The sequence below is a fragment of the Coffea eugenioides genome, chromosome 6 (assembly GCF_003713205.1).
Source record: "Coffea eugenioides isolate CCC68of chromosome 6, Ceug_1.0, whole genome shotgun sequence".
Lineage (NCBI taxonomy): Eukaryota > Viridiplantae > Streptophyta > Magnoliopsida > Gentianales > Rubiaceae > Coffea > Coffea eugenioides.
In genome coordinates, this window is record NC_040040.1 from 3365448 (window position 1) to 3384712 (window position 19265).

The 19265-nt window shown below is 38.2% G+C and overlaps 1 protein-coding gene across 3 annotated transcripts; it reads right to left on the reverse strand.

Annotated features, from left to right (window-relative positions):
* Positions 1-823: 823 nt before the first annotated feature.
* On the reverse strand, positions 824-18876 carry LOC113773409 (E3 ubiquitin-protein ligase PRT6). Of its 3 annotated transcripts, none has more exons than XM_027318053.1 (19): positions 18463-18876; positions 15678-16781; positions 13273-14495; positions 13029-13169; positions 12312-12555; positions 11491-12204; positions 10615-10815; positions 9816-10471; positions 8012-8063; positions 7293-7932; positions 6022-6230; positions 5402-5934; positions 5211-5315; positions 5051-5117; positions 4880-4957; positions 3606-3674; positions 2840-2872; positions 2529-2656; positions 824-1732 (listed from the first exon to the last, which is right to left on the reverse strand). In XM_027318053.1, the coding sequence occupies exons 1-18, from the start codon at positions 18520-18522 to the stop codon at positions 2648-2650; spliced, it is 6138 nt and encodes a 2045-aa protein (XP_027173854.1). In that variant the 5' UTR covers positions 18523-18876; the 3' UTR covers positions 824-1732; positions 2529-2647. The 3 variants fall into 3 exon arrangements, with proteins under 3 accessions (XP_027173854.1, XP_027173853.1, XP_027173852.1); XM_027318052.1 differs by having other exon boundaries at positions 2775-2872; XM_027318051.1 differs by having other exon boundaries at positions 2770-2872.
* Positions 18877-19265: the final 389 nt, after the last annotated feature.

Sequence of the window (19265 nt, forward strand, 5' to 3'; positions counted from 1 at the left end):
CTCTCTTACCATATTATAGGCCCTGGAGAAAATCTCTCACCGAAATTGCTTTAATTGTTGGTTTTATTCATGCTGTCCCCTCAAGGCTCAAGAATTGAGAATTTTTTACTCAATTGTTGTGAAAAATGGTCTATTATAGGCCATGGCCATAATATAGTTTACCCAAAAACAAAAAAATCCTCCCTCTTTAAATTGAGAATAAGAAGAAAACTCTTTATCTGTTGCCATGATATCCGTTGTAAATATTGGTTGTGTTCGTATTCTCTACGCTCAATTTCTCAAACTTAAAAAGCGCAGGCAAGCACTCCGAACGAATTGTTTGGCCTTGATCAGATGCAACACCTGAAGTTGGTGCCTCTTCCAAAAAATCGTTTCCGGATAATAACAATAATGCTTCTGCCCATACAGAAGAGTCATAGACTACCATACAGCTTAACTTGAGCGCGCGAGCGTTTCTTTTGCCCCCCCCAATTGCCTTTGCTAGTTTTGGTTGTCTCAAAATGTGTCTACAAAATTTATAGGCCTAATTTGGATGAATAAAGTGGATGTTGGCATAATTCGTATCACAAATTTGATCAGGAAACGAAGGCGATAGCATGAAGTTTGACAGGAGGGAGGGCACCTTATTTTATCTCAAAAATTAGTGGCGGCTAAGATATAGACGCCAGAACCAGCATCGCTCCTAACCACCTCCAAAAACATATAAAATAAAATGGAAAGAAGCAAAACTAAATCAATGGACGGCAAGAAAGTACAATAAAAATGAGATCAAACGACCAGTCTAGCTAATTAGTAATATTAACCACTGCAGCCTTGAGCGAAATTTATCGGCGGACAAAATCCGAAATGGAATATTAGCAGACTCTAACATAGAAGTTTTTGCATACGTTCTGGAACAATGAAATTATGAACTTCAAATTAACCAATTTGTACATCTCAACGGTACAAACTTTCAGTGAGAGGCATTAACTCTTCTACAATTGAGTCTTGAAAAAGTTAGTCATCAAAAGGGCAGGTACGCTACAAAGGACCTCAATCCATGAAAACCGCTCCAGAGACCAAACTTGCACGAGCAGCAGTCGAGAATTTAATGCAGCTCGTGCCAATATTTCTCTCTCCAACTTTTCCCATGGAATGTTCTGCTATCGAAAGCCAGAACCAGGTTTATCAAACCACAGAACATTACAAGCACAACCAATCTGCATGCAGCTATCATTCCTGGCCAAGCTAACAAAAGCGAGGAGACTGATGGAAGCTTAAACATCCAACTCACAAGATCTCCTTTTCAGTCCTCTTACTGCACTAAACACGTACACCATCCGGTTCCTTCTGCTCCTCTCGGCCGTGAAATGAAAAATAGCTCTCCTCGCAGAGTTATGCACCTTTAGTACCATCAATGTTCTCAGTAATAAAACCTCTGCAGACATCTATATACTTGCCATGCAACCACAATTTTAGCCCAAGCTAATGAAAACTTGCACAATCCAAGTATATATATCTCTCTCTCTCTCTCTCTCTTTGAGATCAGCCGGCCAATAAATATCAGTAGCCACAAGAGCAGCCCAAAGGCTGGTTAAACTATTAAGTACAGAAAAAGCACAATAAACATAGAAAAGATAATTTATACACGAGGGTCTATCTGTACAATTGGGTATAGAATCCAAGAATATAGCTGACTGCTATTACCACCATTAAGTGACAGTATCAACTCGCAGCAACTGGTCCAAGTTACCTGTTAAGAGACCAGTATGTGAAAGAGATGCAATGTCTTGGCCATGAAAAAGCTTTAGATAAGCTGTCATGAGAAATAACATGCGTAATTAAAACTTCTGAGGCAGACCAGTGTGATTGTATTCTTCCTAGATTGCCTTCTTTCCATGAGTCCAAATAAACGATGAAATAAATCAACCAAGATATACACGCATTTAAGCCATATCTCCATTTAGGACAAGATACCACATAGAGAAAATCCATTTGTAAAACATTTAAACTTTCTGACATAAATCCAGCATTATTCTCCACCTTCCTCCTCCTCTTTTTTTTTATTTTTTTTTATTTTTAAACAAATTACAGGAAAAAAAGCATTCTTTGTTCCAATAAATTCACTATTTCACACGAAAGCAAATTCATTATTTTACAGGAAAGCAAAACACACTAGATGAACTCTTCTAAATAGTTTGTGGCGGACTTGTATAGTTTAGAGTTGCTCAAGAACATGCACAACTCCAACAGGACCATTATTTTGGTTATACCTGCTCTCAGTTAAATTACGTGTCACAACAACAGAAAGAAATCAGACAATTTTCAAATATAATAATCAGACTCATCGCTTCTCCAACATGGAGATCTATACACGGGCACACAAACACATGCACACCAAAAAAAAAATAAAAGAAAATGAGAGAAACAGCAACACCCCACCCAAAAAACATAAATGCACCATGCTGCTAGAAGTGATATGAAAGGCTACTTCTATCCCCAAACGAAAAGTTGTAATGCTTCTAAATTGTCAGTGAAACACAACTAACCTCTGCAATTTCATTGATCAAACCATACCACCAGAAATCAGTAGTTCCTCCGCATTTTATCCTAACTTTGAAATTTGGGAACTCAAATAACTTGGGCATCTGGCAGCAAGATTAAGAACTTAATCTTCCTGTAAATTGAAATTAGAAGCTGATTAAACAATTAATTATGATTGACCCGTATCTAAAAGAGTATTATAAAGAAGCAGAGCATCAAGGCAACGATTTAAGTTCCATGTCAGACCTTACTTGTTATTATTAAGAACTTCAATCTAAAGCATGAAAAAAGAACCAATAGTTGTTTGACGAAGCACCTTTGAACTACGATCAAGGCCATGAGAAGCAACCTAGACCACAAGAAAAACATAAAATCAGCGTATGAAAACAAACATTAGGTAATTCTCTTTTCCTTTTCCCTTCTTATTCTCAAGAAAGATATATGAATTTCAACCAAGACAAGCATTAGACCGTAAGTGAGCATGATCTAAATAAGAAAGATATATGAACTTCAACCAAGACAAGCATTAGACCGTGAGTGAGCATGATCTAAATATGCAAACTTCCACCATCGTATTTGATGTCTGTATACTGCAGGCATGTCATATTAAATGTTAAAAAATCTACGAGGCAAGGACAATAGCTAAGTCCATGAGAGTCAAGATACTGTTAAGCGGATGCCTGCATCCTATAGATGAAAGGAGGGAGACATCAAATCAAGCGAATAAACCAGCAAATTATTGTGAGTAGGAATATATGTTAAACTGCACATAGTTGCTTCCTTTTCCACTCCTCTCTTATCCTACTTAAAGACCAAATAGCATTAGATGAAAAATTCACTTCCCTCTCCTTTCTTATCCCATCACATTACAAACAGGACGCAAAGCTCATATAAAAGGCATATCCATGTGGTTCCCCCCTTTTATGCTCAATCTTATAGCATGTTACCTCAAAGCTGAAAAGTTGAAGTCTAAGGTCCCAAAGGAGAAGGTTCATGGACTGCCTAATGAGCGCTTAAGTGCAAAATTGGGGCACAACTAAACAAAAATCATGATCAAAAGCATAATGTAAAACTTATTTTACCATATGGGTCAGAGCTGCATATCGTTCCTCACTCAAATACAATGGCTTGCCGCGATGCATCTCATTATCCTGCAACATATGAAGGGGAAAAACATATGACAGATGGATATTGGTGTTCTAAGGAAAATTAAAGCAAAAAGAGTCTCCATTTCCCCCAGCAAGACATATCTCCCAAAATGACATTATTGAGAAGTGAAATGCATTTATATCCTAACAGCAAAAAGAGACGTAGCATCTCTCTAGAAATGAAAGATTAATCTCATCCTTGTGCCAGGTATCAAGAATTTACTCAGTCTTGGATGCTAATGAACTTGGAAATTCCTCGAGGACAACTGTAATACTCTTTCAACACAGATATATAATCACACAGTTTAACATCCACTTATTGATTGATTCATCCTGATATGGCTAAGAAACAAATTTTCAAATACTTCATAGAAAAGACTACTCAGTTTGGGCTTAATAGAGGCAGCAGAATGACACACACAATACTACCCCTCCACATTTTCTTGGGTTATCCAAAAAAAAGGAACTGCAAATTTTAAGGGACGTACAAAGAAAAGTTGGAGCAGGTTACTAACCGCATAATTTTATGATTATATGGGACAAACCACTAATTTCATGAATAACAATTACTTTAAGAATAGATTATACCTCTTGGGCAGTTTTGCAATACCTCAACATTTGCTTTTATGCATGTATGAGCACTAACGCACACATGCATGCATGTTTGTAAGGGAATAGATTCATGCACACATATGATACATAGAACTTAGCATTATTTATCAACATACTTAGTAACTGGCCTCTGCACCACTTGCAAATCCTTAGCCAATACTATCACCATAAATAGAACCAATTAGTACCATAGGGCACTTGTTTAAATTAAAATCCATTGTTACAAGCAAAATTTTCCAAGATTCATTCCCTTACATTAGATAATCTCCATTGGACATGTTTAAAAGTTCAAGTACATCAAATTCACAAACTTTCTTGGGTCAAATTAAAAAAGCTAATGTTGAATAAGAAATCAACCATCAAACTGCAACAAGTCAAGTAGAAGGTACCAATCTACAAAAGCAATAAGTGATAGTTCAAGTCTGCACAGAAAACGCTTCATGTTACGTGGCAACATACAAAATAAAGCATGCTGCTAAATTAGTGACCAATTTCTGTTTTATATGGCATAGAAGATTCTATAGACTATCTTATAACAGTGTTCACTTGAAGATCTTACAATTCTTATGCAACGAGTCTTCAAGATTATAGTTTACCTCTTCGCCAAAAGCATCTAAGTAGGGGGATGGCCAAGGAGCCTGACGAGCAGATCTTTGAAGTAGAATTGAGGTTTTCTAGGTCAACAACATAAGCTTGTCAGTCATAATCAGATACGGCAAGAACAAATCCTAATAGTCTTCATGACCCATGGAAAGTATGCAACATACTCTAATCAACAGGAATACTCCAGTGCCAGCACCACAGCCCATTGCATGAGTTTGGCATCCACTTTCCCTACATAAGACAAGATAGAAAAGGCAGCATTAACATGCAAGTTACTCAGCATCAGAAAAATGAAACAGCAATCCACGCAAGCTGGTGTCAGACCTGCAGCATGGTTTCCAGTTTGGTGAGCACAATTTACCACACAGTAAGCAAAGTGCAGGCTCTTCTAAAGCAGCTCCGCAATCAGGGCAATGCTGCTTAATATACCTGATGTATCAAAAATAGAAGTGACTACCAGATTCTTAAGGAGCATAACCAAACACTTTCCACATGCATGTTCAATATAAAGTAACCTTTCCAACAGATCCTGGTATAAATAAGGCAACACCATCAGGCTAAATGGGACAGCTGGTGTAGAGTATAGGACACACTGTCCTTTAATTTTGAACTCCTTTGAGAAATGATGCAGCCATCTCAAAGCCATGGATCGTGATATATCATCATTAATGACAACATCAATTGGAGGAATCTTAAACATCTTCTCCAGCTTTTCTACCCCAACAAACTCAATTATGTTGTTTTGATGATCCAACAGATCACCAGCCACACATGATGATCCATAAGGGGCATCATTACCATGACTAAATGGCAGTGACACTGAAGAATTTATTAGCCTCCACAGAAGTGCACATCTCCGGAAATAAGGAAAGCTCAGGCTGCGAATGGCATCCTTGATATCATAAGAAGCATCAATATAGTTGGAATCAAAATATTGCAGAGCAATCTCATGTTCACCCACGAATTTACAGATGTCAGTAATCAGGCAATCCTTGTATCCTAACTCAGTGATACTGAAGTGTTGCTTTCTGCAGCACACAATTATTGCCTGGCAAAAGATAAAACTATTAACAACTTTGATGAGTAATGTGAAAATAAAATACTAGCCGTTCAAACATAAGAAGCTATTTACTACCTGAGAAATGGTCACAACATAAAAGAGATGCACAAGACACACAAAAGATTTCTCGCATGACAAGAATGGGCTTGGAAGACAGAAGAGTGTCCACATTAACGAGGAAAAAGCATCTCGTGCAAGGACAGGATCAGAAGCCCTCTTCCATAATTGGGTATCTGGATATTGTGCATCTGTTTCTGAATTTTCTAATATGTACCGCATATTTCCTGCACAGTCAACACCAATACCATAATTATGAGATTAATTTTCAAGTATGTACTGCATATTACCAGCACAGCCAACACCAATACCACGATCACTCTCATAACTACTAAAACAGACAAGAACAAGAAAGATGTTTGCCAAAATGTTTCAAAGTAAAACATCCTACAATCATACCAATCTTTTGACACTTAACTAAAAAAATAGCAATAACTCAAAGGGACTATTATTACAAGTCAAAAACCTTATACTTCCCAGATTCATGGGGCACTAAAGACATCCATTCCACACAGATAAAGAAGATTTTGTATCAATTTCATTTCACTGGATAAGTGTTGATAGAAATCTCTTAGATGGACTTCTAATATAAAATCTATAAGCCAAAGAACATTATAGATGCACATTCTAATATAAAATATATGAAAATTATCATCCATTAAGCAAAGATGAAAAGGAAATGGATACAGAAGGTAAAAAGAGGAGGTTTTTCTTCCAACTTCAACACAGCCAAACTATAGATGGAATCTACCATAATTCTAAATGTCCAACTCTTGCCAGGAATAGTTTTTGACTATGGTAGAACCCAGGATAGAGATGAGAAGCCTTCTCGAGGGAACACCGAGAAGGAAGATAGATGCCAGATTGGAGTCAGGAAGCATTCCACAAATACCACTCTAATCAGAAATAACTCCCATAAAATAACAAGTTTGCTAAGTTGCTTCTAGTCTCAATTGACAAAAATTGTGCATATGGATAGGTTCAAGTTGATATAACTGTGCGACAACCACCATAGAAGCACCAAACCTTACTCAGGGAAGACCACAAAGAAACATAAAGGAGCACAAACTTCACATGACATTATTAAACAACTATTCTGGTGCTAATTCTAAAAAGATATTTGAATTTCATTTTTTTTACTGCAAAAACCATCAGAGATACTATATTAAGTTAAAATTCATCTGTTAAATACTTCAAGTACATAAAAGAAAATCAGCTACCATATATAAGAACAAAAATCACCAGCTGAAATAACAGTAAGTCAGAGACACATCTGAAAAGGAGTTTACCTTCTCCATGGCAATTATGTGCAGGAAATTTGTCTAGGGATAATCCAGATGATATAGACTTTGCAAAGAGCTGGATGCCTCTCAATCTTAGCAAGATGCTAGGTGAATTCTTTACTCGAGATCCTAGAGCAATATTTAGCAACAAGGATAAAATAAATCCGTTGGAGGATTTGAGTTCACCGAATAACACATTGAGGCCATAGGTTGGACTTAAGGAAGTTTTTCCCGACCGAGCAGCAATCTCTGTTGAGACAATAGAGTATTTCAGTGTATCCCACAAAACCAATGACTGGCTGATCCTGCCAGAGTCTGAAATCTTGTCCTTGCCAGGGAAATACAGTTTACATAGGACACGAAACACAGATTCAAGATTGGACCTTTGCCTTCCAAATTGCTGCAAAGGAATAGATTTGAGAATCTCACTGTTTCCAGAAACATCAGCTGCACTTTGCATAAGAGACAATGCTTCTTGAACTTGAAGCACATCCACTTCTCTGCATGATGAGGCTGGAAGACCCACAGCATATGATGCATTGGCCGTTGAGAAAACAGGTGACACAGGAACCTTTTTGGAACCTTTAGCTAAGGCTGGCATGACAGAATTTGCAAGTCCACGACATACGGGACAAAGGAACTCCCCCTAGTGACACAGAGCACCACCACTGTAACTACACAATCATTCTCTTTGAAATAAGAACAGACAGGAAGACAGAGAATACCTGATCGGGGTCTACAATGTGCCCTCCTTCAAAAACAATTCTTCTGGTATATCTGTCCAAACAAAATGTAGATTGATTATTTTGGGCCCTAGTGGAACCACACAAATTACCTTGTCCACAATCTCAGCCAGATTCTGATTTGCAGTATCCACATTAAAATATGCTAAAAATTCAATTGGGTAAACCTATGTTGCCAACGCTTAATGTAGTTTACTCCATCCTGAGCTCATGTCCCTCTTCAAATTTACTACTCCTCTGTCCCTAAATTAGAGACGCTTTTTGAAGTTCCAAGTTTTTATCCAGAGAGCATCATTTGGTATTTATCTGTGTTCTTCTGTCAACATTGCCATCATTGAAAATAGCACCAAGTTATATTGAATCCAAGAAATTATACTTGTGGGTCCCGTCTCAAGTGTAGATGAAATGAAAGTATGGTACTCACCAAGGGACGTGAAACACGGACAAAAAGTAGACACCAGATTTGGGTTTTGCGTAGTACGCACCTAACTAATTTGCACATGGGAACTTCTCTGATGGGTCCCACGTGAATGACTTTAGCCCATTTTCAAAATCTCATATAAGGGAAAATGTGGGTGTTTGGAAGGAAAAAATTATTTGGTGACTCTAATTTTGGGACAATGAAAAAGGTGAAGTATAACATTAACAATGAAACTGATGGAGTACTCAAAATTTCTTCCCTCAGAGCAGCCATTTATACTTACTGATGCTAGTAATTAAAACTATCTGCTAGTGTTTTACATGGACATTTTGTATTTCCCAACTTCTAATAAATTAGATATAATTCATAGGACACAATTTCAATAAAAATGTGCAAGAAGGGCAGGCCAGAAAAATTTGAGCACAATCATGTATACACGAAAATGTTTGTTTAGTGCATAAAGGCAAGAGAATGTTCAGAAAAAGGGAATGTGACAGGTACAAAGGATAAGTTCAGCAGTCTGCTGCTACACAATCTCCATGACGCAAAGTCATGTAAAACTTGATTCTCAAAACTAATTTCTAATGCACGAGGAGCAAAGGTTCCACAAAATCCCTTTTTCTTTTTCAATTTTTCCTCTCATGCAGGGAAAAAAACAAGCATCAACATTGCAGCTCAATATCAGGAAAAGTAGCAACAGGCAACAAAAACGAAACCATTCTGCCACAGCTCCCTTCATAAACAATAAGCAAATTAGCCAGACAAAATGAAAAAGGCAAATAGAGAATGGCCATAATCCAGAATCCAACAAATTAGGAACTGTAGTGTCGAAATTCATTTATAAAACTTATTTATCAATTCCAGCGCCTGCCCAGCCAAAACTCCTGTTTAATCATTTGCACTGCTCTCAAGAATTCCTATAAGTTTAGTTCAAAGGCTTTACCAAAAAATTAAGATATGCTATTTCAATGAAGTATTTGAGGACTTTTTTTCTCACTCCACCACTCATGTGGTTAGAATAACAACCTCAAAATAAAAAATTAGGACCCATATGCATGAGACGTACCTCCAGAAGCATATTTTACACGAGCTTGCTAGCACAAATTAAGTATGCTAGGTGCATTTTGTGCCTCACTATGTACCTAATCTATATCATTTAGTTGCTGAAATCCTAGGACCCACAGCAAATTAACAGAGGAAAATGCACCATATAACCAAAAAGAAAAAAGTGCAGTTTGTTTCCTGTTTTTCATTTATATATCTTATCAAGATGGCTTGACAACCCCCATTAACCTGTGGTGGTAACTCAATTGTTCCCAAAAGAAGAGGAAAGAAACCGGATTTCATCTTGGGAATTGGAAATACCTTTCCCTCAGAGAAGATAAATAGCGGTCAAGACATCCCTGATGCACAGCATGTCCACAAGAAGAAAGGTAAATCCCATCACAACCTGAGGGGCCAAATCCATCATAGGCTGGAAGAACCATTCTGGTATCTGTCTGTCTGCGAGAATGAGTACTTTCTGATACTGATGGGTAATCTTCAGTTTCTTTGTAAACAGAAGCTATATATTTCCCAAGCAAGAGACATTGGGTGCTTCTTTCTTGGTTGCCTCCAGCTGCAGGATAGTTGTTAATATGCAACGACTTACCATGCATTGCATCTTGTATCAATGAATACATATGGTCTTCCACCATCTCGATGGAAGAAGCTGTTCTTTCCTTGTGGTCATTAGAATTGGAAGGTGATTCAATATTCCTAACTGAAGGAAAGTGGGCTTCAATGAATTTGAGGAAAGCATTTATTTCAGAAGATCGCCCATCCAATGCAAAATCATCAACTGCACTCTGAATCAAATGCAATAGTTCAGAATTTGAGCCAAGTGGTGAAGTGCTTGAGGCACTGCTCGGAGATGAAAGATTGTCTGCACTTTCGCCTGTAGATACTTCTTCTCTTTTTGAAGGGACACTTTGTGCCCATGAAAGGGGGCCTCTATCTAGGAAACTAAGAAGCCTGGATTTCTAAGAATTTAAGCTGAAAGTCAGAACTGAGTATAAATTAAAGTAAGACGACAGCGAAGTAATGTGGCAATCAAAAGCATTACAAACCAGCACTTGGCAAACTCAAAAAAAAAAAAAAAAAATGGTCACTTAAATGCACCTACCTGAAGAAGAACAAGGAAAGACAGTGGACTTTTGGAGTTAAGGTCATGGCAGAGAGAACAAACGACTTCTTCAGTGTCTTTAGACCCAAATTCAACATCAGAATTGCACAATTCTTTTTGACATTCTGAATCCTCTGCCCCATTGTCAATAGTGGTATCAATGCTTTCCAAGAACTTTGACTGTTGGGCTCTCATTTTCTCCTGTGCAAGCAATTAGAATGTATCAAAAGACGAAACTCAAACAAGACTAACAGCAGTAACAACAATAGACAGGAATGTTAATAGCACTACTTTGTACTAATTCACCATACAAAAGGCATAATAGATTGCTCTAGTGAAGCAAACATTAGTATACTTCCTGAAATGAACAACAAAGCAATAGCTGTAGCTGACACACACAAGCAGTAACTTGATTCGATTTTCTATAATACAAGACATGCATGTATTTGTCGTTGATCCGTATTAAAGCATTTTCTGGATATGTTTAAACCCAAGCTGTGCTGAACTCAAAAATCTCGAGGATAACAACAGAGAGATGCAGATACATCTCTCCCAAAGAAGCTTCAAACTAGTAGAAATGAAGGATGCAATCTATTCATGCATCAGAGACATGATCCTTGGTAGATATTCAACTCAGAGCATTACGCATGTACAAGGTAAACCTGAAAACCCTCACATGCTTGCAAGCAACAAGCAAAAACATTCGGTCCCTAACACTCCATATTTATGGGTTTCTTGAAGCAAGAATAGACTGGCAACTTTATTGACAATGACAGTTCAACGCAAATAAAAAAGCTTAAATACATATCACCAGTTAAAATGAATGTTGATTAATTTGACAAACTATCCCATAAGTATTACAACAGAGATCCTCACCAGGATTGCAGCCTGCATCTCACGTGCTTTTGCCTTGCGTTTATCATTATCTGAAGCAAACCCAGAGACATTAGCATCAGCATTTGAGATGGACTGTGATAGCTGATTGACTACTTCAGGTGCAAGCTTTTGCAGTTTCATGAAGCATCCCGGTTCAAGCTCAGCAAATTTTCTGATTAGATTTCCACACAAAGATGAGAGGCTAGAAGTGGCAGCTTCAATGAAGTTATCAACCTTCTTTTTTTCATGGATCCTCATCAGCATAATAAGAAGGGATAACAAGCTCTGATTGCGATGCTTGGTTGTGGATATTTCTTCACGTGCAAATTCCAAAATGGGAATAACATCACCTGCATAACATGAATGCTCACCAGATTCTCTTTGCACGGAACAGACATCCAATGCTAGTGACAGCAAATGCAACGCAGCCAAAAGCACACCATCAGGAGCACGCAATGCAGTTGATTTATCAGAGAAAACAGCATAAAATAGTACAGCACGAATAATTTGTAGTACAGTTTTACAGGTAGCTATTCGAGCTATCCCACTGAGAGGGTCATAAATCTTTGACCATTTCGGAAGCTGGGTGGTTACTGCAGAGACATTACAAAAGCGCAAATATCTTTCTTCTGCCACCTGTAAGTCCCGTGAATTCCAACGTGGATGATACAGATCCAGTTCCTTCCATTTTGGCAATCGCAGTTTGTACATACCCTGAAAAAACAGAAATAACTGATCACATCTCATCAATGAAAACAAACAGATTTCTATCCAGAAGCTGGAAAGGATGGAGGACCAGAAGCACCATAAGAAACGCAAACCTGATTCATGCCAGATGGATTGGAATATACAGCTACTGTATCCAATATTTCCTGAAGTTTGTCAATTTTTGATACTTCTAGGGGAAGTGATTTCACCAACTGACTATGAGTGGCATCTCCAATGGATAGCTTATATACCAATTCTCTTTGCAAACATTCAGTATTTGTCAGTCCACAAAACCGCCTTTCTTGTACTATTTGTATGACAAGTGTGAGCATTTCCTGCACCAGAATTGGTTCATGCCTGGAAATTAACAGAAAAGTGGCTGCAAGATTATTTGCTGAGAAGTAACAATTTCTTGCCAAATAAAGAAATATTCACCATAAAAAGAAAAGATTCTTGAGATACAGCATAGAATGGTCAATTAATATGTGATCTACGAAAAAAATCCTACACAAACTACCACATTCCATCAATCAAAAGATAACTCCTAATGTAGTTGAATTCATCATAATCAATTTCATTTCTCAATCTGCGAAAGAAGCACCAAGCCCTCCACTCGACCCTTTATCTACCAGTATAAGTTACCTTATAAAGCAAATGAGCACCAGTAAATGGAATTACCTAACTCACTCTGTATCCGAACTACATCCATCACAGCAACAGAAATTATGCCAAGAAGGATGTGAAGGCTTATTAATGATGAAAGGACTAAAAATTTCGCGAAGATAAGAAAGTTCCTCAAGAGTGTGAGGTTAGGGTAACCAATTACATACTCACTAGACCGTTCAAGATTCAGCCAAAGGTAGTTTGATAGCCCAAAACGTTCCAGTATTCTCTTAACATAATGATCAGCTGGAGCTAGTGCAGCACAGCATTGCAGGAGAAAAAGATCAAGCTCTAAACCCTGTTCAGAACTGAATAAAAAAAACTACCGAGAATAAGAATATGCACCAGTGCAGGTTCCTCGAGATCTGATCATAGAGACGGTAAAGTACATGATAAAAACTTTTCACCTACCAACGAACCGAGCGATACCACTCACAAGACAATATGGCAGCATCTCCATTTCTCCGCCACATCCCAGCTCGAACCTGCGCGCAGAACACCCTGATTCGCAGAGGATGCTCCATAACAAAGGCAGAAAACCCATGAGGGTGGCAACCTCCTAAAATATGACCAAAGAAGTCCTGATGGATGGTTGATGAAGGATCTCCAAAAGTAGCTCTTGACACATTTTGCAGTGTAGATTCACAATAACACTTCCTCAGGGATCTCTGTAAAACCATGGATAGTAATCGATGTAATGGAATGTGAGCAGATATATCCTCAGAACTAACATCATATGCTAAATCAGGCCAATCAGACAAACTTAGAACTCGAAGCGCTTCCAACTCAGTAGCACATTCTCCATCCATAGAACTATCATCAGAACTACCAGCGCCTGCTTCTTGTCCCAAACTTTTGCAGGACTCCCGGCCAACTCCCATGTTAATACCACTTCGAGACGGTAAAGAATATTGTCTGCCAAGTACTTCACCTGAGCTATTGAGTTTACTACTTGAAGATGGCACTATGCTTGATTTAAAAATATATCTGCTTTTCCTGAACTTAGACAGAGTCCTCTTCAATGCAAAGAAATTATTGCCAGACATATTACCTAGTTTTGGAGATAAGTAACTTAAGAGAGGCCCTGATGTGTTATCCACTTCCAACCAATTCTCAATAGCCCTCAAGCACTCATAAGTTAACCATAACACTGATGAAGGAAGAGAAAAATCATCAGATTTTGCATCACCAACCTTTGATGAATGATCAAACAAGTTCCTTCCAGTCATACTACTAACAGAGCATTCCTGTGATATCCTCCCAACTTTGGCATGTCTTATGCTATCTTGGTCTTCAAACTCTTGTTTATATGTATTTAAGAAAGTTTCTTCCTCGCTCCCATCATGACCACTGGCAGAAAATGCACCACCAACTAAAAGTGAATGAATATTTGCAATAGAACGACCCAAAAGAAAAGGCAAATGCATATTGTCATTTTCTTCTTCTATATGCATGCCTGTTTCTCTCTTTTGAGGATTCATCCCCTGCACAAAACCCAAGAGTCTCATCCACATTCTTGATATATCTCGCCGTTCACGAGTCACATATATGGGCACAACAGAGTGGCTCATAACAAAGCGAATGTCCTCAACAACTCGGATAGTAGTTTCATAGAGTTTTACCCACTTAGTAATCTGAAACAGAACAACGATCATCATTCTTCAACGAGACTAGCAATTTGTATTACAAGTAACAACCAGAATACACAATGCAGTGGAATCTTGTTTTATGCAAAATATCATTGGGCTTAAGGTAAAAAAACGGGCGCTCAACACCGTGGTTGAAGCAAGGCCAGCAGAAAGAGCTGCCAAAAAAGATAACAGAATCTGAGGTACTAGATTCCCTAACTCTTACCAGACTCTGATCAACAAAGGATTTAGCTTGTATAGGCTCCAGAATAGGTCCACAAGTAGAAACTATATAAAACCAAATCACCAAAATACCCCCAAAAGATAGAGTAATTATTTTAAATTTTTTTAAAGTTTGAATTTTGCACTAATATTCTGTTTAATTCATCTCCACTTTCAAAAAGCAAAATTTTTTCATGCCATTCCCAGGGAGGACATACATGAAAGGACAAGGTATTTATTGATTAATTTCTATTGAAGCACCAACCAAAAAATTTTAAAAATCTGACAAAGTCAAGGTTGTTAAGAAAATAACAAAGGACAAAAAAAAATCTCTGCTTTGATATGCTGTTTTTTGGGGAAAAAAATTCGAATATTCCCTAAACCATATTCCAACCTCCATTTTAATTTCCCAACCAGCTTTTCACCTCACAAACATCATATTCAAAATGTAAAACAATATCAGTTTCCAAAAAAGCAATCAAAATAGATATTACTCGGCTTTCAGTGTCTATGGTGGCAACAAAAGGAGGTTTAGTAAGATATTTGGCAACTGCGGGGAGAGGGGGGGTCCATCCTATCAAGAAGGTTGTACAGCCACAAGCCTCATGTTCAAATGCAATCACGAGATATACACTCACAAGCATTTCCAAGAGAAATAGAAGAGTCTGTGCTCGAAAAAGCAGCTAGTCCCTCAACCAAAAAAGTTAGACAAAAAACTCAACCTCCTATTTTCTGAAAGACCAGAATATTATTATTAATTGGTCACTAATACATAGATTTTTTGGAACCAATCAAGTGCTGGTACTGACTGCTGAAAACTAGAGATAGCTCTAGCAACTTCCCCAGACTATGCTACAGAACCACACAAAATTTTATATATCTGGAAAATGCACAAACAGTTAATATACAAAACTTAAAGAGCTATAGATAAGCAGATGTCAGAACAAAAACGTAATCGAAACATACCTGCAGCTGACCATCTTCACCAGCACAAGAAATGAATATATCTCCTAAACATTCCAGAAGCATGGGCAAGAGATTCATTTCCTTCACAAGTCGTGGAGTTAGTGTAGGAACGGTGAAAATTTGCACAGAGAATGTTGGTAGTAGAGGATACTCCTTGAATATGTTATCATTATACTCTTTTATGGCTTCCGCCACAACCGTTGGATAATAACTTAAAAATACTTTTGCAAACTCATATTTAAAGTGAGGTTCACCCAGCAATTTCAGTAGTAACTCGTACAGTTTCCTAACATCACCACCAACCAAGAACCTCTCTACCCTGACAAGAACATCTAGCAAACCAGCTGAAGAGAATACTCTCCCGGAAATGAAACAAAGAAGGCTTTCACTGCATTTACAGAATTGCAATAGTAGCTCCACGACAGCAGATGTCAACTCTTCAGCGAACTTTTTGAGTTCAGGAACATGATCAGATTTAGCTTCAGATGCACTTTCAGCACATATAAGCCTCCTTTTCCAGTAACCAAGTAATGAATCCAAAACAGGCCACATAGAGTCAGCAAACTCCTTAGGAAGGGGTTGTATCTGTTCAGCACCTTTATGCTTGGAACAGAAACCCTCACGTTTCCATGCAGTAATATCCCCACAGTCACAGCAGCCACCACCTGTGTATATGATAGAGTAGTCATGATCCTTGTGATTCCCATTTTGGAAACACGGAACACAGATTGCACATGTTGGATCATGCTCACATGTACGGCATTGGTAAGCAATATCATTATTCCCCCAAACAGCTCCACAAACACCACGTTGGTCAACATTCATCTGAGACAGGTTCTCCAGTGCTGTTCCTGGATCACTCTTGAACATCAGCCACTGCAACCAAACCATACTTTCATGGAGTATCTGTTTAAGAGTAGGGCCTACCCTATTTTCAGTTTCCTCAGACTCAGCTTCTGAAAGAGCCTCTAGTGCATCTTTGTCAGTAGGAAGGATTGTAGAGACTAATTCTGCCATATCAAAATGGCTATTCTTCACATAAGAAACTAAACCAGGCTGCTGACCCTCCACGTACTCCGGAGGAATTCCCAGTTCAGCCAGCCTCTGAAACAGATGTTTGAGAATAAAATTAAGTGCAAAGTTTAAAGTACCAAGGTCATATGTCCTTTAATTAAACTGAAGCATCCAACAATACATAGTATAGCAGCTACTAATATTTCAAACATATATACTTCCCACTTTCGATGTTTATAAAAAGAACCACTACAAAGATATTGAAAAATGAATGTTTACATGCAAATCTACTTCTTGCATATGATTGCCACAAGGGCCAATTAGAGCAAGCTAAAGGCATGAAGAATTAAACACATTAGGCTAGAGGAACAAAGTCCCCACAGGATGACATAGGCAAACATCCGACAGATCAGACTTTGACGATATTGAAAATGCAAAGAAAGGGGAAGAACCACTCAGAACCAGAACCTAGCCAAAATGTAAAATAGACCTCAATTGCATTACATGCGGTGTGAAATAATTCATGTTTTTTGGTGTGAAATAATTGCCATGTTTCTTGTACCATTCTGGATAGGGTGTATTGAACAAGCACAAAGAAAGAAGATTAATTCATTCTGAGCAGCACAAAGAAAATGTGAATGTATTTTGTTTTTCTCCTTTTTGGCGCAGATCGAGTCAATGCATATAAACTTCGAAGTCTCTGAAAATCTTCACCCTGATGGCAATTCTCATGCAGCTCAACAATAGAGACAATACGCATCCATCAAATTAGCAAGGATACGAATGTAGATAAAACTTTTTAACTTCTCAAGAGAAACACAACTTCATCTGCTTGTTCGAACTCTTCAGGTGCTTTAGAACACGACAAGATTCAGAAATCTTGAAAGTGCCTTGCATTTCATTTTCCTTCCCAACTTGTTTGCTACAAAAGTCATACTATCAAATGACCATAAATTACACGATATTTTGTATAAACCTCTATAACCTTATGTCCAACAATTAATCCAGCTACCCCTAATTCAATCCTATGAATTCATACGCTTCTTTCGGCCTTTATTCAGCAACCACCCCCTTGACAAGTTCCGTTCAAAGTAGTGCTGTAGAATACTAATTCAAAAAACTGACCCCAAGCTGATCTATTTTGTCGAAGACCAAAGGGAGTTAGTTCAAGGCTCCAAGCATCCCAGACTGTTTGTGCAGCAACTGATCTATATAAGTGGTTGGTCAGGTTTCAGTTTACTCTCCAATCTTTTACTTCATTAAATCAAAGCAGTAAGACGAGCCTCACTCATATCTGAAACTCAATATCTACATTCTTTTTTTATATTTATATTTATTTTTTCTGTATTTGATGAGTTGCAACAGAAACGACTATTCTAGATAAACTAACAGAAGTTATATAACTCCATTTACCTGAACTTTCACAGTAAAGTTGACAGTATATTTAAATATCAATCGTTGATTTTTTTTCCCACCCCCTCTTCCCATTCCAAACCTTTCCTCGTCAACCAACCACCAGTAACCAAACCAAAATTCATCATGGAATACGGAGCCAACAATCATGCAAAGAATGTATAAATATTCAATGGAAATAGCAATCTTTTCATAAATAAACGCTGTAATCAGCAAAAAAAAAAAAAAAAAAAAATTATTTGGGTGGCGGAGGCGTAGCGAAAAACGCTGTAATCAGTAACTTCAGGTATCTAGTTTTGCACAATGAACCCTTTCCTAACTTGTTAAGCAACAAAAGAAGCAGAAATTGGAGCAGTACCTGCAGAATGCGAGCTCCAGGAGAGACATCCATGGCCTCCATCGGCGAGTCAATCTCCATCTGGAACGTCGCTCCCAAGCAATCAACGCAGTTATACCACTGCTTGCATCCACAACTTTCACTCCCCAGGGCTGCCCAAACCCCCAACTCCCACCAGCCTTAACACCCACAGCAACTGTAAATATAGAAATATTTGACCTATGATTGGAAACCCTGGATAGACAGATATAATAATTCTACCAGGGTTTTTTTTCCCTTTTTTGGGCCTTAAAATTTCAGAGCTCAGCTCCTCGTTTTGTCTTTAATAAAATCTGCGTCTGTGTGTCGAAGATTAATAGTATAATTTTGGATTTCAATAAATATGTGATGATGATTAAGACGGTTTAGCAATTTTGCTCTCTAAACCTTTTTTGCATAATTAGGGGAGCCTACAAATATATTAAAATCCTCCTCCTTTCTCTGTTCTTCTCCTTTTTATTTCCTCCTACTTAGCGCCATTGCCCCTGGGTCGGGGGAAGGGTGGAATGGTCATTTGACGACCCTCGGGGGTCCGGTGTAAGTTGGTGAAGGGGTGTCGTATTTGTGTACCGACCCCGTATTCGTTGATTCATGGGCTCATGGGCTAGCGAGAGAGGGACAGACGACCCTTTCGAAACCATACGGGCCGGCTTAATGGAGTTAAATGGAAATTCAAATTGGCACCTGGCCCAGCAGGAGCATAGTTGGTTGGAGAGGGCACGTGTTCTACCACCTTCAATACAGTAGCCATTTAATTTACCACTCTTTTTTTTTTTTGGGAAAAT